Consider the following 22,582-nt stretch of genomic DNA (forward strand, 5'->3'; position numbering starts at 1 on the left):
TTTCTAATATGATAAATATTTATAGACATAACTCACATATCAAAAGCTCTTTGGGGACCTTTAATTTAAGAATATAAAGGGGTCCTCAATAATTTTAGAGAGTGTCAAAAGGTCCTGGGACCAAAAAGTTTGAAAACCACTGATGTAAGGAGTAAGCATTGGAGATGGGAAATAGAAAAACAGCATATTCTTTCTTAGGTCGATGAAATTCTCTTACCCAAGCTAGTCGTCTGAGTTTCAAAGGGATCTTGGGAAGACTCATTGAGCCGGTAGATGGAAGATATATCAGTGTGGGTTAGGGATCGAAGAAAGTCAGCACAGGTTTTTTCCCTCTCATTTCCTGGGTCCCAAAAGGACAATTTCCCTTCATCATTAAGGAAGGCAGTGGCCTTGCTCCTACATTGAGATGACAGAGAGAAAAATGATCATTTCTTTTTGGCAAAGACACAAACCTTCTGCCTACCTGCCTGGGGAATGGGAAGAGTCAGAGAAGCTGGATACCCCATGCCACTGGGACCCCTAAATGCAGCACTTTACCTTGATCTGGAGAGCGAAGATGAAGGTAATTATTTCTCATTTCTGGAAAACCTTAAAACCTTCATTCCAGAGCCTACATACTTACAATGGAATGTAAGAATCAGGAGCTACGTGTTTGGTTTGGACAAAACCAATCTCCCCAGTTGCAGACAACTTCCCAATAAACCAGCGAAGTCCTGATAGGAAAAAGCCAAAGATCTCAATGCTGTCCCCTTGGCGGAAGGTCAGTTCATCTTTTTCCTCTCCTTGGTAATTCTTTAAAGCTTTACATTTTCCTTTACCTGAGGACAAGAGCACAGAGAGAAGTAAATGCCTTGGCAATAGCACTCATAAAATTGTTTAAAGTGTGAAGGGACCTTAGAACATGAAAAGGTAAAACTTCAAATGTTAGAACTGGAAAAAGGCCTTAAAACATAGAATATCCGAGCTTAAAGGGAACTTAGCACAAAGAACAGAGAATGTTCAAACTGGAAGCTCTCTTAAAACAGAACATAATGTCAATTTAGACAGAGCTTAGAATGTTAGAGCAGGAAGTTACCTTAAACATCATTTATTCCATCCCCTCATTTTACAAAGGATGAAACTCAGGCCCAGAGAAGGGGAAATACTTGCCCAGAGATACAAAGTACTTTGTTAAAGGAGCTGGAACTTTTAACCAATCTTCTTACTCCCTGTCTAGGTATTTTTGCATGCCTTTAAATGGCATTTTATAGTTTACAGAGTATTTTCCTAAAATAGTCTAGCAAGTTAGGGAATATGAGTATTATTGTCCTCATCTTATAGATGGGGAAACAGAGATTCAGAAAGACAAAGTGATTTGCCTACAACCACACTACCTGAGTCTTCTAACTCCTAGGCCAGACTTCTTTTAAATACTCAACAAACTGTGGCTTAACATGGATTTTTCCAGCCTCGCTATCTGACCATGTCCACAGTAAGGAAAATGGAAAGCCTCAAGAGAACATGTTGCATGAGGTCCTACTGACCGCTAGGGGTTAGATGCCTGAGTACAAGGAGGACCATATGGCAGCAGCCACCACCTGTGTAGATGGCTGCCTGAGGGCACAGTAAAAAAAATCTATGAAGCTTGAAGAGACAGAGTTTGAGAAAAGATATAAATGGGAGTGGTTTTGGGACAAGTGGAAAGAGCACCGGGGAGGGCATTGAGGGACCTTACTTCTACCATAGCCTCTGCTGCTGACTATCCATGTGTCCTAGGGCAAGTCATACCCTCTCTCTACTCCTAGTTTCTTCAACTGTAAAGAGGAATCATACTCTCTCACCTGGGAACTCATTGGGCTGAGATGAGGATTAAATAAGTTAATGGACATTAAAAGGCTTCATAAGTTGTAAGACACTGTTCATACATGAGAGGATATTGTTATAATATTATGAAAATCTATAAAATCACCAAGAGGGTGGGAAGGGAGAGAAAGAAAAAGAGAGAGAGGAAGAAAGGAAGGGAGAGAGAGAGCTCCTAGAATATTCAAATTTGGATGGTACCTAATCCTGGAAGGACTTTGAATTTGAAGGCATATTTTCAATTAGAGCTTTCAGTTTAAGGTAAGTAGAAACCTATTAAGAACCAATCACTGCAAGAGTAGTAGAAGATTAAAAGAAAAAGAAAAAGAAAAGGAAGTAGTTTGGGAAGAATAGAGGTAATATCATGGACGATAGAGTCCCAAAAGTTGTTAAGGAAAAGCAGCAAGTGTGGGTAACATCCTTGTCCTTTCAGGGCTTTTCATCACAGACCTCAAGTTAGCTACCCCCAATCTGTCTTTCAAGACTCATGCCAGTGATAGGAAACTTGAAGGTTTTGAGATCCCTACATGACAATGTCATGTTTTGACAGGTATGAACACCAACTCTTCTACTCACTGGCTAAATGGCCTTAGGTAAATCATTCTTCCTCATCTGTAAAATGAAGGGAAGGATGGGAGAAGGATGTTGAGATGAATTATCCCTAAGGTCCCACTGAGTTTTGAAATTCTCTTATCCTACGATAACCACAATTCCCTTGACCCATTTCTTCTCTCCTATGCCCCTCTTCAACTCACATAGCTTTCAACGTCCCCATTCAAGACTTTATTTTCTGCTTATTACTTCTGCCAACTTTCCTTGTCAATTTCTTACAAAATCCAAACCCAGACATTCCTATGTTAAATGTATCCCTCACTCTAGAAAAAATTTTACTTAACAGAATTCCAAACTGAAGGGCATTATGAATTGAAAAAATTCATTTTAAGAAATAGTGAACAACATCTAGGTTGAGTTGGAGAACCATAGAATACAAATATAGCAGCAGACATTTATTAAGCACCTACTTCGAACCAAACACCATGCAGGGTTCTGGAGGAAACACAATGTTTTAAATAAAAGGAGGTCTTTGCCTTTACTGAGTGTACTAGTGTGATAAAAACTTGGGCTAAATCACTAGAACATATACTATTACATGATAAGTTCACTGGAGAATGGTATAACAAAGTGCTAAGTGAAAATTCTGAGGAAAAAAATATTGATCTGGTTAGAAAGATCATGAAAAGTTTCCTGGGTTACAGGATCATGGGATTTAAAGTGACATTAAATATTACCTAGTCCAAGCCTTTCATTTTACATATAAAGAAAGTCCCTGGGAGGCAAAAGCAATTGGCCTAAGAGCACACAGGTATTAAGTAGGAAGAGCCAAGATTCAGACCTAATTCCTCTAACCATAAATGGATCACTCTTCCCACTTACTAAATCACGTAGGTAGCCATCGTGTCACCTACCTTCCTCCCCTTACTATAGGTGTTATGGCCAAATACAGCAGGTTAGGTGGTCAGCCTGATGAAGAGAAGACTCAGGGAGACATAATAGCTGTCTCCAGATATCTGAAGGGCTGTCATATGAAAGAGGGATTGGATTTGGTTAGCTTCAGAAGGCGCACCCAGGAACAATAGGGGAAAGATGCAAAAAGGCACATACAGGCTTGCTGCTCTAACAAACTTCCTTATAATTAGAACTGCACAAGAGTGAAATGAGCGGCCTCGAGAGGTAATGGATTCTCCTTCCTTGATGGTCTTCAGCAGAGGCTGAATGAGTACTTGTCAGGAATGCTCTAGGAAAGACTCCTTTTGGGTTTGGATTGGAGGAGATGGCTCCAGTGGTCTTGGCCAACTCTCAAGTTCCAGGATTCTGTGTCATTCTAAGAAAACGTTTGGCCTGAGAGTCAAAATACCTGATTCTTAATTCCAAGTGTGTCCCTAACTTGCTCTATGTCCTCACAAGATTATTATTCTCCCTGGACTTCAGTCTTTTCAATGGTAAAATTAAAGGCTTAGAATGGATCTTGAATTGCAGAATTATAATTGGAGACTATAATTGTAAAGAATCTGAGCACCATCTAGTTTAATTGGTGCCTGAAGAATGAGCCCTCTTTATGACACTGCTGAAAAGAGATAGAAATTTCTCAATTCCCTTCCAGTCCTCACATTCTGGCAACCAGCTGATTAATGTCTGACAGTTACCAGTATTTTACCTACCATGATAGCTAACAATCGGAGATGAGATTAAGAAACTAACCATTAGCTCAGAAACCAAAAATCCAGCTCAGACACAAGTCTACTAGTTAGCTCAATGTAATGGAAAGAATTCTTGGACCTAGAATTGGACTCTGGCTCTGCCACTACCTGAGGCAAATCACTTCCGTTTCCTCATCTGCAAAATAGACATAACAATATTTACAATTTCCTACATGGGGAATTGTACTTTGTAAACTTATAAAACTTATAATAACTTATAAAAGGGAAAAGTACTTTGCCAATTTATAAAGCAGAATAGAACTGAGTATTTTATCATAGTTACATTCAGCTGCATTCCCCCCTACTTTAGTTTTACTATATAACAACAGATAATGAGTTAAGTTTAGAGTTCTAAACAAGAACTCAATATTTTGGTTCTTGGCTTTTTGTGTTGCTGCCCCCTCACACCTAGTACAACGGGTAGATGATAAAGACGTACTGGAAGAAGCCAATAAGATCAGGTGATGGGCAGAGTGCACAGATATCTACAAGCAAGAGCACTGTAGTGTAATAGATGTGATTCTGGTCTGGGACCTGGAAGACCTGACTCCGTCACTTTGTAAACTTGAGTGAGTGAGATAACCTCTCTGGGTCTCAGCTTTCCCGTAGATGGATTTTAAGGGTTCTCCCACTCTTTAGCTCCAAGTCTATGGAAAGTTTTACGGAAAGGTGACTTTGACAAAGTCACTCCTACTCTCTGAGCATCTCAGTTTCCTCATCTATTAAATAATGCAATTAGGCTAAATGGCTTCTAAGGTTGTTTTCAGTGCTGACATTCTTTATAATGTGTTCTAAGTTCCCTTCAGCCCTGAAATACTATGTCTATGAATATTTTCAAAGAAATACAACCCTGGGTTCTTCACTTCTCTAGGCCCCATTTTTTTCACCTCTAAAATGAAGGAGTTGGATTAAATGATCTCTGTTTTACTACCATCCATTCAATCGTTCAATAAATATGTCAGTGCTTCCTGCAGATGATGCCCCGCAGAAAGCTCAACAGTCATTTTTATCAGCTCCAACATACCAATTTGATAGGAGCCTGTCCAATCATTCGTCCTATAGATGCCACAGGTCCCCGGGTAGTTTTTTAGGAACCATCTGCCAATGGAGAAATGGTGAAGTCAAAAACCTCATCTAATATCAACAAGCCTATATTCCAGAAAGAGCAATGAATAGGAAACCCAGAACCAATGGAGTTCTTTTTTCAGTTGAGCCACTGAATTGGTCAGCTGAATTACTAAGGACCTTCAAATATATTCTTGCTGTCAAATTCCCCCTAAACAATCACTTAGGGCCAGTACTCTAAAGGTTCTTGATTTCTGGGCACAGTCTCCTATACCTACAAGGTAGTAAGGTGGTATAGGTATAACAAAGACTACAAGGTGAATGATGGCACCTTAATTATGGCCCTGATGTTCGTAGATTTAGTCACATTTATTAAGTGCCTACTATGTGGTAGAAAGGAGTTGGACTAAATCTACAATTCCTTGTAGCTTTAAATTCTTTAAATTCTTAAATTTAAATGCTTTTAAATTTAAAGCTACAAGGAATTGTAGATTTAGTCCAACTCCTTTCTTTTAGAGTTGAGGAAATAGTAAGTTGAAGAGCTGGGATTTAAACTGAGCTAGATGGTTCTACTTTCCATATCTTTATATTTTAAAGGTCTGTGGTTTTGTTGGTGCTGATTCTTCCTCTACCAATTTAGATCATAACCCCTCTTTATTTGAGAGATGACCTTTGAAAGTAATTGTGAATGAAAAACTCATCACCAGCCAGCCTGGTGATGAACAGTACTGAGCTTAGCCAGACTGGGCCCATAATCAAGTTTCCCTAGCTTGGTAGAGTTTGCCAGAACTAAGGATCCAAGCTTTCATGGAAAGACAGAATGGCATGGCCAACTATTGAACTTGGAGGCATGAAAACTGGGTTCAAATCCAGCTTCAGACACTTAATAATAGCTAAGTGATCCTGGACAACTCATTGAATCTCTCTGAGCCTCAGATTTCTCGTCTATAAAATAGGGATAACAATAGCATCCACCTCATAGGTTTCTTATAAAGATAAAATGAGATAATATATTTAAAGCTCTACAAAAAACATTAAGGTACAATATAAATGTTGATTATTTTTTCTTATTCAAGAACTCAGGATCTCCTCTAACACATCATAAGACATCAAAAGAAGTCTTGGACTTCCCAAAATATGGTTAAATTAGGTTGGAATGTTGTTTTAGAAAGTATTCAAGAAGCACAATATGGTGGAAAGAACATTTTATCAGAAATCTAAATGAGAATCCTGGTTCCAATATTTCTTATCTATATGACAACCTAAAAATCATTTCACCTTCTCATTTTGTTTTTTCACCTATAAAATGGTGATGATCATGCTTTTCCTCCGTTGCTTGCAGAATGGTTTCAAGGGAAGGGCTTTTTCAACTTTAAAGCACCCTAGAAATGGGAGTTATTGTTGCTATCATCATTACTGAGGAAGGTCAGGACATGAGAAATCTTCTAGGTGAGTAATTTGGTCTAACATAAAGTTCTAAATATCATATACTAACACTAGATGTGGTGGTGCACACCTGTAATTCCTGCTATCAGGGAAGGCTATGGTACATGGATCACTTGAGTTTGAGAGTCTTAGTGCAGTAGGACTAAAGCTAACCTGGTGGCCACACTAGGTCCAAAACTAATACAGTAAAGCCCCTGAACCAGAAGGCCACCAGGATGCCCACAGAGGTGTGAACCAGTCCATGTCAGAAAAAAATGGAGCAAATTAAACCTGTATTCATCAATAGCTTGATTAGGCCTGTGAGTAGCACTATACTCTCAGTCTGGAAGAAATAAAGAGACCCTCTCAATAAAAGAAAAAATATATCATACCCTCACCATTTTCCTGTTCATATATAGGCTTGACATTTCAGTCATCTTTGATTCTTCTTTCTCCCCCAGTCCACCTAGTCTACGTCCACAATTTCTCTTGTACTCGAACTCCTCCTCTTAACACCCATCACCCTAGTTCAGGTCCTTACCACTTTTTATCTGGAGTATTGCCTTGGCTTCCTAATTGGCCTCTATTCTTCCCCACTCTAATCTGCCTACATGTGCTTCTAGATTAATCTTCTTAAAGCATGAATAAAATCATTGTCACTTCCTTGCTCTAAAACAATGAGTGGTTCCCTATTTTCTCCAGAATAAAAATTAAACTTCTCATCCTGGCATTCAAGGCCCATCACAGTCTAGTTCTACCCTAACACTCGAATGTTATGTTGTGATACTCCTCCACCATGTACCATGCTTTCCCAACCAGTCGCATGATTGGCCATTCTTTCTCCTGATATGAGTCTTCCTTTACAACCTCATTGACCTGGATTCAAGTTTCAGTTCCAATATTTATCAGCCCTTTAACTTTGGGCAAGTCACTTTCCCTCTAACATTCTATGAGTCTAACTTAGTCACAGAATTTCAAGTTGGAAGAGACTTTAGAAATAATCTAGTCCAAATGCTTTCTTTTGTGGGTAATGAAAATAAAACTTAAACAAAAGTAATTTGTCTAGGATCACACATAGTCAGTGACATTGGGACTAAACCAATGTGTCTCTTAATCCAGGGCTCTTTCCATTATACCAAGATGACTTCCTTGATCTCCACCCTTCCTCCTCATTCAGACATACTCTTTCTTTCCTTTGAATTCTCATCAATCAATGCACCTCTCATTTGTACCTGTGGTGGACTAAAAAGATCATTGGATTTAGTCAAAGGAAAATCCCCACTTCTGTTAAATAACAATGTTAGCTAGTGATGGTGGAAAGGGTGATATGGAATCCATCTTCTCATCCTTTGGTTGATCATACAACCCTTTAGGTAATGTCACTTAGGAGGTCATCACTAAGAGACTACTGCTCTAATACATCTTATCCCCTTTTAGAGAGGAAAATACAAGTCCAATGAGGGGAAATGTCTTACCCAAAGTCACAAAAATCACTAGCTAATCATGATGCTTGTATTCAACATAACCATGCACACCCTTGACCCATTCCAATACAAAACTCACCCCCCTACACCCCCCACTATTTTGTAAGCTACCAACTTTCTCTTTCTGAGACAGACATTGGTCCCTCTAGGTAGTTATAACCTAACTCATCTGGACATCCACTGGAACAGTTGTGTAGGTGCCCTTGAGACAATCCTTAAGCTACCACCACAATCACCAGCATGTTCATTAGGAAAAAAAATAATACTGATAGGCATACGTGATCAATTTGGATGTCACTGGACTAGATGGTCTCTAATGTCGTCCTTTCTAGCTAAACATTCTGTGATCCTTGCTATGTTTAAGGCATTTTATGAATTATAGTTATCTGAGTACATTTGTCTCTTTTGTGAACTCCATGAGGGCAGAGAAGGGAACCTATTTATTGTATTGGCCTTTGTATTGTCCTTTCACCAAATCTGCTGAACAAAGGGTCACAAATACAATAGGTACTTAATAAATGTTTGCTGGATTGCACTGGATTGAGTTGTTGACTTGGAAACCCCTAAAGCCATCACATTACTGGCTGGGAGATACCAGTGAGTGAGTCTAGCATGACTCACAGAGCTATGGACAAGCCTCTTGTTTAGAGGCTTGAAGACACTCTGTAGTATAATGGAAAGATTGTTGGACTTGAAATCAGTAGACACAGCATCAGGTTCAGAGTAACACAGTTCATTAGACTTGGAGTCAAAGGACTTAGGCACAAATCCTGGTGATGCCCATGTGGGCACAGACAAATCATTTATCCTCTCTGGGCCTCAGTTTCCTCATCTGTAAAAGGAGGAAATTGGACTAGATGACATCTGAGGTCCTTTCTAGCTTTCAATTTAATTTTTTGATCCTATCAGCTTCATTCTACTCATCTGTCAGATTAATAACAATAACAACAATAACATTAACAACAGCAACAATCATAATAATAATAACATACAGAGCTGTCACGAGGAAAAAGCACTTTGTGTTGTGCAGAGGCACTCTGGAAAGCATATTGAGTTTGGAGTCAGAAAAACTGAATTCTAATTCTGGCACTGTTCCTCTTATAGCTGTGTAATATATGAACAGATCATGTCTTTTTTTTTTTCTGGATATCAGTTTCCTAATCTATGTAATGAGGGTTTGTCCAAGATGACCTTCCAACTCTGAATCCTATGATCAGAAGTGCTCTATAGAAATGTGAATGATCATTATTCTGTCTTTGCTGTAAAGGATGACTTTGGAAGACTGTCAGACATGAGGGAGGTTATTGGGACCAGCAATAACTTTCTTAGCACCCCCTCCAGATAACTAGAACTCCTGACAAAGGAAGGGCTCATATTCTTCTCTCAGGGACCAGAACACAGAATTTGAATATGGAATTTTCAAAGATATATCTGATTTGTTCAGCCAACCTAGAAAAATCTCTCTCGATGTCCATTTGCTTTGAAGATTCTGTTTCCTGGATGTTAATTTCAGACTGGGACCACCTGTGATGTGTAGACAATCTACAGGGCTCAGCCTATTATCTCATTACTCACTGGTGGAAGGGGAAGGACAATGGTTCTATAGCTGCAACAGGCACCAAGCCCCGAAGACCAGTCAGCAAGGAGGTGCCTTCACATTCTGTTTCTTCTTTGTTGTTTTTGACATAGATCAACTCATTCTTACAGAGCCTCAGGTACTCTCCAACATCCTTCTCTCCTGAAGGAACGACAGTGTGCAAAGTTCTGGAGAAATGACCTACAGACAATGAGATAAAACAAGTCAACAAACATTTATTAAGTATTTGCTATGTCACAGGTACTGTGCTAAGCTCTAGGGATACAAAGAAAGGCAAAAATAGCCCCTGCCCTCAAGCAGTTCACAATCTAATGGTGGAGACAACATACAAAGAGCTATGTACAAGGGCATTATATACAGGATATATAGTAGAGGAGATAATCAATAGAGGAAAGGCATTAGCATTAAGAGGACAGAGAAAGATAAGCACAGAATCTTCCACCTGGAAGAGACTTTAGAGGTGACCTAGTGAAGTGGCCATCCAGCCACAGTTTGAATACCTACAGTGATTATGATGAGGCACCCACTAGCTCCCTGGGCTCCCCTTGTTTGCATGTTATCTCTTACATTGAGCTAACATCTTGCACCTTGTAAATTCCACCCACTGCTCCTGGCCTTATCTCCTGCAGCCCAGCAAAACAAGTCTAATCTTCTAACTCCTGATAGCCTTGCCTGAAGATATGAGAGAACATGCTGCCCCAAAGTCTTCTCTTCTCCAGGCTAAACATTTCCAACTCCTTCAAATTATTCTCTTTATGATATGATTAGTTCTTTCATTATTCAAATTATCTTTCTCCTAATCAAACCTTTGTTTTTAATATCATTTTGGAAACGTGATGACTAAAATTACAAAGAACTAAATGAGAACTAAACAGAAAACTTTAGATGTTTTCTGAATGGAAAACCAAGATGTGTGTTGGGGGCGGGGGACAGCAATCACCCTCCTTGTTCTATTATTGCAGCTTAAGGTTGAATTACTTTTTCGGATGCTATATCATAGTGTTGAGCTTGTAGATCACTAACTTAAATCTTTTTCAAATAAGCTGGTGCCTGGCTAAATCTTTCCTATCCTGTATACGTACAGTTGATATTTTACATTCCCCCCATTCTGTACTTTGGATAATAGGATCATGGATCCAGAAAATAATGTAGTATAATTTCCCCATTTTACAGATGAGAAAACTTGGTACAGTTGATATTTTAAAGCTAAATGCAAAAGTTTACATATCTTCCTTTAACATTTAATTTTGTTAGGTTTGGCTTATAGTTCCAGCCTGTGTAGAGATTTTTTTTAGATCCTAATATAGATATTCCAAACATTAGCTATTCCCTAACAAATTTGATGTATATGTGTATATATATATGATGTATATATATATGATATATATATATATACACATTTATGCCAGCACAGTGATCATTGATATAAGTATTAAATAGAACAGAGCTGAAGACACAGTCCAAAGTCAAGCAACAATTACCAGATGCTCACAATCAGAGTCACTCAATAAACATTTATTAAGCACTATGTGCCAAGCAAAACATCTACAAAACTGCTCTTCTAAGAACATAGCTTTCAGACCTAAAGAAATCACAGAAATCACCTAATCTAAGCCCTTCATTTTACACATGAGGAAACCAAGGCCCAGAGACGACAAGTGACTTCCCACCAAGACCACTCAGGTGGTAATTGGAGCCAGGATATCCAACGTAGGCCCTCTTACTCCAACTCTCCAGTTCTATCCATTGTACCTAACTGCCTATTTCAGGAAACAAAGGCCTGGCCTGGCCTGGCCATTGGCATCACTACTAATGACTTACCTTCCTGCATCAGGAGACCTTGATAGATGGCCTCCAGGTGTTCTTCGTTGACTGTGACTTGGATCTTAGTGTCCTCCACTAATTTGCATTTAAGCCAATAGCTGTGGTCAAAGAGGAGCTGCTCCAGACAGAGAGACACATGGCCTGTGGAGAGTCAACCCTCAGAATGAGGTGGCAAGCTAATCTGGACCTTAGCCAAGCCCCTTTGGGGTTTCTCCTTAACCTGTGGTTTCTTTATGTTCCAAATTCTATCTGACTTACATGGAGTTTGGAATGTTGGACAACAGAGAGTGGGCCAGAGAATACTAGAAGGGGTTTAGAACAGCAACAGTCATGGGATTTTACAGTGGGAGTAACTATTGGTCTACCTGATTCCAAATGCTTCCCCTCTACTCCATCTACTCCAATGTCTTATTTTAATATTAAAGACTCACTGTATAACTATACAGCACTTTATGGTTTAGAAAGAGCTTTACAAAGATTAGCTAATTTGTTCCTTAATGCAACACTATGAAGTACTAACTATAAGTATCATCATCCCCATTTTACAGATTGAAAAACTGAGGGACACTGAGGTTAAATGATTTGATAACAATAATCCACATTTATTTTGAGGTAGCTTACTGAGAAGGCCTGAGCTCAAATCCTACCTCAATCACTTATTAATGATGTGACCCTGGGCAAGTAATTTAACCTTTATCAGTCTCTAGTTTCCTCATCTGTAAAATGGGAATAATAATAGTACCTATTTCTACAGGGTTGTAAGAATAAAATTATATAATCAGTGTAAAACACTATAAATCTTAAAGTGAAGTATAAATGCTAGCAATTGCTATTTATAGACCCCTTTAAGGTTTTCAAAGTTCTTTCCTCAAAACAGCTTTGTGAAGGAGGTAGAACAAGTATTATTTTCTCCATTTGACAGAGAACTGTCAAAGAAGTTAAGTGATATTTGCCCAATATCACAATTGTTAAGTATCAGAGAGGAAATTTGAACCCAGGTCTCAGCTGGCTCACAGTTGTGCATTATTTCCACTATACTATACTGCCACTGATTTTCTCACTTTCATAAAGTTGGTGTTTCATGAGATTTAGAGCTGCCCTTCAGGGACCTTCGAGATAGATCACCTAATCGTTGGAGTGTCAAACCCAAAGAGAAACAGGAGCGATTAACCCATACATAAGGATCCCCGCAGGCCACATATTGGCTTAGTTTTAGAAGGTAATATTATCTATGTTTTATTGTTGTTTTTTATTTTCTTAAATACTTCCCAATTCCATTTTAATCTGGTTCAGGCCACACTTGGAAGTGCTGTGGGCTGCTTATCTGATGAGTGGAGATGTCTGCTCCTAGGCCACCCTGTCTCATTCTATAGATGAAGAAACTCAATCTAAGAGAAGTTAAGTCATTTGTTCAAGGTCATACAGAGAGTAAATCAGAGGTTACCCCACATTCTATGGCTCCAGAACTGTTCCATACTTCCTCCAAGAAACTGAGGCCTGGAGAGATGCAATGATTTTCCCATTACCACATGGGGAGTAAGGAATATACTTAAATAAACCCAGATCCTCTCATTCTAAATCCAGTGCACTCAGGCAGGATTTAAACACAGATTTTTCCTACCTTCAAACCCAGCACCATTTCCAGTGCTCCATACTTCCCCTCCTAGGGGATAGCAGAATTTACAGGGAACAGAATTAAGAGCAAAAAGAAAGTTGCCTGCCCAAGGTGACTAGGCCAGGAGATACACTGTTTGAACTTGGGTATCCTTACTCAAATTCCAGTGCACCAAAATAGACCATTTGCCATAGTCTTCACATATTTTCCACTTTCTTTCCTACCTTGGAGCCCAGCACCTCTGTGCTTTTGACCACAAAATCTCCTAGCCCATAATGTCCTGTCTCTTCCCCAACTTCCTAGCCAATAATGTCCTGTCTCTTCCCCAACTCCCTCCATCTCCCTCTATTGACCCTGCCAATTCTTCAAGGTCCAGCTCAGCTGCTAATTCCTTCATTAAGGTTTCCCTGATCTCCTCCCTCCTCCCCCTGCATTCAAAAATTATCTGTCTTTAAAAATGTGCATACCCTTTGACTCAGCAATAGCACTTCTAAGGCTATATCCCAGAGAGATCATACAAATGGAAAAAGGACCCACATGTACAAAAATATTTATAGCAGTTCTTTATGTGGTGGCAAAGAACTAGAAATTGAGAGGATGCCCATCAATTGGGGAATGGCTGAACAAGTTGTGGTATATGAATGTAATGGAATACTATTGTGCTATGAGAAATGATGAACAGGCTGACTTCAGAAAAACCTGGAAAGACTTGTATGATCTGATGCTGAGTGAAGTGAGCAGAACCAAGAGAACATTGTACACAACAACAGCCACATTGTGAGATGACTAATATTGATAGACTTAACCCTTCTCAGCTATACAATGATCTAAGACATCTCCAAAGGCCTCATGATGGAAAATGCTATCCACAAAGAAAAAACAACTATGGAGTTTGAATGCAGATCGAAGCATCCTATTCGCTATTTTTTTTCTTCTGTTGTGTTTTGTTTCCTCTTTCTGGTGGTTCCTCCTATTGGCTCTAATTCTTACTTACAACATCACTAATGCGAAAATATGTTTAATAGGAATGTATATGTATAGCCTATATCAGATTGCACACTATCTTGGGGAGGGAGGTGGGGATGGAGAGGGAGAGAAATTTAAAGCTCAGAAGCTTATGGAAGTGATTGTTGATAATTCAAAATAAATTAATTTTTAAAAATTATCTATCTTCTTTTTTAGGGCCTTAAACAGCATTTCTCATCCTTTTTGAACACATCATCTATTTTGTACTCTAATTTCCCTGAGCCTCATTTTCCTTCCTGTAAAATGGAATACAGACTATTGAGGGACACATTGTGTACACAAAGAAAGTGCATGGTAATCCACTCACTATATACATTATGGGGATGTTGTAGGGAAAGTACTTTGTAAACTAAAAAGTCTAGAAATGTAAATTGTTTTCCATTCAACCTTTGCTTTACCTAGACTCAGATATGTAGAGAACTTCCATATTTCCTCAATAGTCTTGAAGGTGATAATGAACTGGTCTTTATCAACTTGTATAGAAACAAGCCGAGCTGAGAGTTCCTAAAAAACAAAAAACCAACCAAACAAAACAAAACAATGAGACAACACAGAATATTGTATCAGAAGGGCCCTGAGAGACCATTGACTTTAACCCACTCATTTTACAAAGGAAAAAAATTAAGATCCAGTGATAGGGAGTGACTTACACAAGGTAATATAGCTAAATTTGTTCTTCAGAAAACTCTAGCCTGAGTTTCTGACTTTGCATGAGTAGGAGCAGAATTCCTTACAATAAGAATAGTAACTGCCATCTATATGACAATTATGTGTTTCCAAAGCACAATCTCCACAATGATTCGTGAGATGGGTGGTGCAAGCATTATTATCCCCATTTTAAAGATGAGAAATTTGAAGTTCATAGAAGCTAAATGATTTGCCCAGGGTCACAAAATTAGCTTACACACTGATCTTAGTAATCCAATACAGGTTCCCTGACCTCTGACCCATTGTTGGGTTTTGTTGGTTTTTCATTATACAGCATGTTGTCAGCAATATCCTGTAAACAGCATCAACAGAGTTCAGAATTCAGTTATGTTGTAAAGGAATACATCATGTACTTAAATAATTATAGAAAAATTGATGAAAAAGAAAGCTAAAGATACCAAAGAACATGAAGGACAGCAAAAACTGCTTGTTTGTTTTTTTTTCTTAATTGGTTTAAGAGCTGCAGAGAAGTGAGCTGAGGCTTAACTTAAGGGAAAGCTTCCTAACATTAAAGTTATTCAAGGGTAGAGTGAGTTGCTTTAGGAAGCAATCAGTTCCTGCTCATTAGAGATCCTCTATGGAGGCTGGATAATTACCTGGGGTGTTGTGTAGCAGAGATTCTTGTACAAGGTAGGACTCTATGGGCACTGAGGTTGCTTTGAACTCTGGGATTCTTTTACCTGTAAAAGTTATTTTAACTAATCTCTACCCCCAGCTCATATTAGTTACATTCTAGGGTCCTGGAAGAATTGTAAGTGTGACTCCTGGTACACTGTCAATGATCTTTGAAAAAATCATAGAGAATAGATAAAATGTTATAGTACTGGAGAAAAGTAAATGTCTTGATTTTCAACAAGTTGAGAAAGTGGCCTCTATAGACTATATTTGAAAGAACCTGACTTTTTTTTTCTTAGCAAAATTCTAGAAAGTGTTGTTAAAGAGCTTATCCCTGAACATCTAGAAAATAAAGTGATAAAAATCCAGAAACACTAGGTGACTTCATCAAGAACAAATCATGCGCTATCTCATTACCGAAAAAAAGAAAACCAGTAAAGGTTTACTAGACTAGTAGATAGATCAGGCCAATGTAATAGATAATAGTCACCTAGATTTTGGCAAAGTATTTACCATCCTTATGGACAAGATGTTAATGTGTGGCCTTGATGATATTATACCTATGTGACACAGAGTTGGAAGGGGCAGTTTACACATTAGATGACAGGATGAGGCCGGAGCAGAGGTGTCAAACACATCATCCATTGGCTGCCCAATACCCAAAATGCTTCCAAGTGTGGTTGAACCAGGTTGAAATATAACTGGGAAGTATTTAGAAAAATGAGCGAAAATATAATAAAACATAGATAACATTACATTTTTTAAATAAGACATTATATGGCCTGTATGGATCCTTATGTACAGTTTAGTGGCCCTTGTTTCTATTTGAGTTTGACATCACTGGGCTAGAGAGATTGGATGAATCAAATACGATGAAATGTAATAGAAACAAATGTAAAGTTTTACACTTGGGCTCAAAAAATCAACTTACTAAGTACCAAGTGAGTAAAGTGTGGCTAAACAACTGGTCTTAGGGATTTGAATAGACTAAAAGATCAATATGAATCAACAATGCAATGTAATAGCCAAAAAAAATCTAATATATGTTTGGGCTGCATTAAGAGATGCACAGTGTGCAGGATAAGAGGGGTGATAATCCCACTGAATTCTGCCAGAATCAGACTACATCTTCAGTATCATAGTAAATTCCAGACACCACATTTTAAGAAGGACATAATAAATAAGCTAGACAGGGTTCAGAGGAGGACAACTAGGACAATGAGGGTTGACTGGAAGACCACAGCATAGAATTGGATGAAATTAAAAACCTATGATCCCATGATGTTTAGTCAGGAAAGGCAAGATAGCTTAGAGGTAACATGATAGCTGCCTTCCAGCTGCTGAAGTAAGCTGTTGTGTGGAAGAGATACTCTACTTGTCCAGAATGACCCCCACATACAGAACTTGGAGCAGTTAATATAAATTACAGAGAGGCAGATTTTGGGCTCCATATAAGAAAAACTTCCAAAAAATTAGAGCTTCCCAAAGTAGAATGAGTTATCTAGAGAGATAGGGGATTCCCTATGACTAGGATACTTCAAATAAAGTTTTAACATATACTTGTCAGAGTTGTTATGACGTAGTTAGTTAATGTAGTGGACTTGGAGTTGGGAAGAGCTAAGTTCAAATTCTGCCTCAGATACTTATTAGCAATGTGACCCTGGGCAAGTCACTTGACCTCTCTCAGCCTCAGTTTCTTCACCTGTAAAGTGAGGATAATAATAGCATCCATCTAACAGGGTTATTGTGAAGATCAAACGAAATAACTAACGTAAAGCACTTTAAAAACCTAATGAAAGCATCGTATATGCTAACTACCATTATTGTTGTTGTAAAGGACCATCTTGTGCTGATATGAATGGAATGAGATGAGTTCTGTGGTTCTATTCTACTCTGAATTTCTAGGATTAAGAGGCAGCATGGTTTGGTGAACAGAGCATTGGACTTGCAGTCAGGAAGACCTGGTTTCAAATGTTATCTCAGACATTTATTAGCTGTGTGACCCTAACAAAGCTATTCAATCTCTCTGTCCCTCAGTCCCATCTGTAAAATGAGGGGTTTGAACTAAAAGGCCTCTGAGGTATCTTTTGGTTCCAAATCTATGATCTTGTGATTCCATGATAAAGGATAACTTTCTAACCTCTTGCCCACAAGCTCAGAATTTATCCTTGTACTACTAGAATATTTTCTGACTTCTCTTATAATTAAATGTTGGAATTTTCTCCTTTAAATTCACTTTGATATTTGTATTTTTTTCTTAGATTGTAAAATTATATTGATTTTGTGATTAAAGAAATGAATTCAACTAGGAGGCTCAATGGTTAGAGCATGAGGCCTGGAGTCAGAAAGACCTGGGTTCAAATCTGACCTCAGACACTAACTGTGTGACCCTGAGCAAGTCACTTAACGCTGTTTGCCTCAGTTTCCTCACCTGTAAAATGATCAGGAGAAGGAAATGGCAAACCACTCCAGTATCTTTGCCAAGAAAATCCCAAATGGGGTCACAGAGAGTCAGATACAACTGAACAATTCCCTTGTAGGGTTATTGTGAGGATCAAAAAAGACAGTGAATGAAAAGTGTTTTGTAAATCAATCAGTTAAGAATCAACAAGTGTCAGGGACAGTTAGGTGGTGCAGTGGATAGAGCATTGGCCCTGGATTCAGGAGGACCTGAGTTCAAATCTGGCCTCAGGCACATAACACTTACTAGCTGTGTGACCCTGGGCAAGTCACTTAACCCCATTGCTTAGCCAAAAAAAAAAGAGTCAGCTCAAGCAACACCTTCTCCAGGGGGCATTTCCTGGCCACCTTAAAGGGGCAGCTAGGTGGTGCAGTGGATAGACCACTGGCCCTGAAGTCAGGAAGACCTCAGTTCAAATCCAGCCTCTGACCAAACACTTGATACTTACTAGCTGTGTGACCTTGGGCAAGTCACTTAACCCCAATTGCCTAAAAATAAAAAAAAAATTTAAAAAATTTAAAAAAAAATTAAAAAAATTAAAAAAAAAAGAATCAAGAAGTGTCCATTAAGTGCTGACTAGCTTCTAGGCACTGTGCTAAGTCTGGAAATACAAAGACAAAGCAAAAACTCCCACTCTTCTCTTCAAGTAGCTTACATTCTATTGAGGGAGACAACACATTCACAAGTCAGTACATAGGAGATGAATACTGAATAGATTGGAGGTAGCCTCTGAGTGGAAAGTGCCAGCAGTGGAACAGACTGGGAGAGAGGCCTTCAGTTAGTTATTGTTCTATTTCTGTCCATCCAGCCCCATTGAGGGTCACAGGATTTTAGATGATTGATTTGGAACTAGAAGGAATCTTGGAGGCCATGGAGTAAAATCCCTTTTCAGCTGAGAAAACTGAGACTGAGAGAAGTTAAGTGCTTTGCTGGGGATCACACGACTAGGAAGGGTCTAAGGCAAGAGTTAATCTCCAGCTCTCCTGATATCAGGCCCCTCACTCTAACCACTGTACCACCTCACTGCTTAAAGGTTTGAACTCATAACTCCTCATTTATCAGACCAGCACTCTAAGCCCTGAACTATTGGTTATTTCCATTCTTTGTCCACTGGTTACCAGACCTCCTAGATGTTTCAAATAATATTCATTCTACCTCTTCTTTTTAATAGAAACCAGGCTCTGAATCAGTGCCTACTCATTCTTTCACTCCCCCAAATCACAGAGCCAGGACAATAGAGAAGTACATTCTTTACTTCCAATAGACACTTCTAAACCATCCATCCCTCAATGATTTTCCTATTCACAGCTCTATTCAGTCCACCTGGACCACCCAATCACCATCTATGTTGCTGACTACTATTCCAGGTCATTTTTCAACTTTTCTATGAGATTAGTACCTGGCTCACAATCATCCTCCCCACTTGACCTTCTGTCCTCATCTCCTGAGACTTCAGTATTTATGATGACAATCCCTCTAGCCATCTAATCTTGAAGTTCTTTACCTTGGGATTATTTTTGACCCTTCCTTCTTCTTACTTTCTCCATCTAATTGGTTACCAAGAGGTGACTATGGTATGCATCAATGTTTCTTGAATCTACCACCTCTTCCCTATTCCTTCTTCCACAAACCTATTATCGGGTCCTCATAACCACCCACCTAGGCTGTTCCAATTGCCTCCTAACACATCTTCCTACTTCCATTTTCTCCCCTTCAACCCATCCTTCATCAAATTATCAGAACACTTTCTCATCCATATCTAGTCATGACTTCCTTCCATGTAGAAGTCTTCAGGAGCAACTTATTTCCGCCTAAGTAAAGTTCAAAGGGGCAGCTAGGTGGAACAATGGATAGAGTGCCTCGCCTAGAGTCAGGAAGACTCATCTTCCTGAGTTCAAATCTGGCCTCAGACATTTACTGGCTGTGTGACCCTGGGCAAGTCATTTAACCCTGTTTGCCCCAGTTTCCTCATCTGTAAAATGAGCTGGAGAAAGAAATGACAAACCACTCCAGTATCTTTGCCAAGAACCCCCAAATGGTGTCACAGAGAGTTAGACACGACTAAAAAGCAATTGAACAACAAAGTTCAGACTACTTTATCTGGGCATTCAAGATTCACAGCCTGGTACCACCCATAGCTCAACTCACTACCCTTCACACACATCATGCTCTAATCAAACTGGACAACTCTGTATCTCTTAATGCTTTGTGCTCTTGGACTTCCTTGTCTTGATTAGTCTGTTCATCGTAGCTGGAACCTTTTTCTCCCCATCTTTTTCTGCTGAACTCCTGCTCAACATTTTAAAAATCATTTGAAAAAATTTTGTGCCCAGTATCCCCCTCCCTTGTCACAAAGAAACACAGTTCACTAAAACCAAATGACACAACAATTGTGTCTGGTAGAAGATGTAATAATGGAGCATTCATGGTCCCCCACCTCTGTATAAAAAGGAGGAAAATTCCTGTGGTTTCATGATACCTTATAAAATATCTAAGGCAGAGATTCTACAACTTTCCAAAGTAAACCAGTGTCTTTTGATTCACTTATTAATTTTGTTTACCTTAATCCCAAGTCAAAGACTTCTATTCTATGCTTTTAATCCATTGTTGCTTTCATTTTACTGATCAGTGTGTCTTTTATTTTGCAAAATTCTACATATTTAGAGACCTTAACTTTCATCTTTTTCCCTTCCAGTTTTCTTAAACTGAACATCATTGATGTTTTGTATATACTGCTATCCTTTCCCAATAGATCTCTCTCTTGTAATTAAGAATGGTTAAGCAAAATAAACTGGCAACTGGACAGTGCATGCCTCTTTCAATATCTATAGTCTATTACATTTTTACCAAGAGCAAGGACTACCTCTACTTTAAAACTCAACCAAAATGTCACCTTTTCCAGGATACCTTCCCTGGTATACCCCATTAATACCTATCATATTTTATATAGCATTTTACTTTGTAATTTTCTACTATGATTATCATGTATTGTACTAATGATAGTTTTTGCATCTTTTCCCTTATCAGAGTATAAGCTCCATAAGAGTTAGGCCTGTGCCTTATTGAAATTTTGTATCAAGGTACCACCTCACACCTATCAGATTGGCTAATATGGCAGAAAAGGAAAATGATAAATGTTGGAATGGATGTGGGAAAATTAGAACACTAATGCATAGTTAGTGAAGTTGTGAACTGATCCAATCATTCTAAAGAGCAATTTGGATCTATGCCCAAAGGGTCACCAAACTGTGCATACCCTTTGATCCAGCAATACCACTACTAGGTCTGTATCCCAAAGAGATCATAAAAAAAGAGAAAAGGACCCACATGTACAAAAATATTTATAGCAGCTCTTTTTGTGGTAGAAATTGAAGAGATGCCCATCAATTGGGGAATGGCTGAACAACTTGTGGTATGTGAACGTAATTGAATGCTATTGTTCTATAAGAAATGATGAGCAGGTAGATTTCAGAAAAACCTAAAAAGACTTCTTACTGAGTGAAGTGAGCAGAACCAGATCATACATAACAATGACAACACTGTGTGATAATCAGCTATAATAGACTTAGCTCTTCTCAGCAATACAATGATTCAAGACAATTCCAAAAGACTTGTGATGGAAAATGCTAACCACATCCAGAACTGTGAGTCTAAATGCAGATTGAAGCACACATTTGCACTGTTTTTTGTTTTTTCTTTCTCATAGTTTTTCCCTTTTGTTCTGATTCTTCTTTCACAACATGACTAATGTGGAAATATGTTTAATATGGTTGTATATGTATGGCCTATATCAGTCTGCAATCTATCTTAGGAAGGGAGAAGGGAAGGAGGGAGGGAGAAAAATTTGGAACTCAAAATTTTACAAAAATGAATGTTGAAAACTGTCTTACATGTAATTGGAAAAAAATTAAATACTATTAAGTAAAAAAAAAAGAAAAAGAAAAAGAAAAAGAAAGTTCGTATCTTCACCAATCTCTAGCACAAAGCAGTGCTCTCAGATGGTGCTTACTACATATTAGGTACACCCACGTTAAATCACCCAGTCATTTCATGCCCATCGAAGAATAGCTTGGACGTTTCCCATCTCCGCCCCCACAGGGGTGGGCTCTCACCTTGAACAGTGCACTGACTTCCTTGTCATCATTCTCCATGGCCCATAACCTTTTTCTTGCAGCCTCTTGTAGTTGTTCATTGATTCTCCGTCCAGAGAGGCTATACACAGAGAAAGAGAGGGGGATCTCTGAAAGGAAACAGACATGAGAGGTATGTGGAACGTGGAATGTGGAAATGAAAGATGTTGAAATGGGAATGACTATCTTGGCTTCCCAGATATGGTGACAGAGTGCTTTAGCTAGAATATATCAAACAGTGCATCTCATCCAATATATACTCATTTTAAAAAAAAAAGAGGAAACTGAGGCCCAGAGGGGGAGGGGAATGAGTTTCCAAGATCATTCCAAAAGTAAATCATGGCAGCTAGGTGGTACAGTGGATAGAGCACCAGCCCTGGAGTCAGGAGGATCTGAGTTCAAATCTATCCTCAGATACTAGCTGTGTGACCCTAGGCAAGTCACTTAGCACTAATTGTTGAAAGAAAGAAAGAAAGAGGGAAAGAAACAAAGGGGGAGAGAGAGAGAGAGAGAGAGAGAGAGAGAGAGAGAGAGA

General features: G+C 38.8%; 1 protein-coding gene across 2 annotated transcripts in view; it reads right to left on the reverse strand.

The window, feature by feature from the left end:
• The window catches only part of SH3TC2 (SH3 domain and tetratricopeptide repeats 2), a 65,463-nt gene that overhangs the window by 34,422 nt on the left and 8,459 nt on the right, over positions 1–22,582 (reverse strand). For both annotated transcript variants that reach the window (XM_027841821.1, XM_027841822.1), the window contains exons 3-9: positions 22,030–22,157; positions 14,532–14,637; positions 11,490–11,633; positions 9,647–9,848; positions 5,122–5,195; positions 623–818; positions 218–396 (exon numbers count right to left, since the gene is read on the reverse strand). In XM_027841821.1, the coding sequence (XP_027697622.1) occupies positions 218–396; positions 623–818; positions 5,122–5,195; positions 9,647–9,848; positions 11,490–11,633; positions 14,532–14,637; positions 22,030–22,157 (1,029 nt within the window). The remainder of the gene's footprint in view (positions 1–217; positions 397–622; positions 819–5,121; positions 5,196–9,646; positions 9,849–11,489; positions 11,634–14,531; positions 14,638–22,029; positions 22,158–22,582) is intronic.

This window comes from Vombatus ursinus, unplaced genomic scaffold (genome assembly GCF_900497805.2).
Source record: "Vombatus ursinus unplaced genomic scaffold, bare-nosed wombat genome assembly UNPS02014863.1, whole genome shotgun sequence".
Classification (NCBI taxonomy): domain Eukaryota; kingdom Metazoa; phylum Chordata; class Mammalia; order Diprotodontia; family Vombatidae; genus Vombatus; species Vombatus ursinus.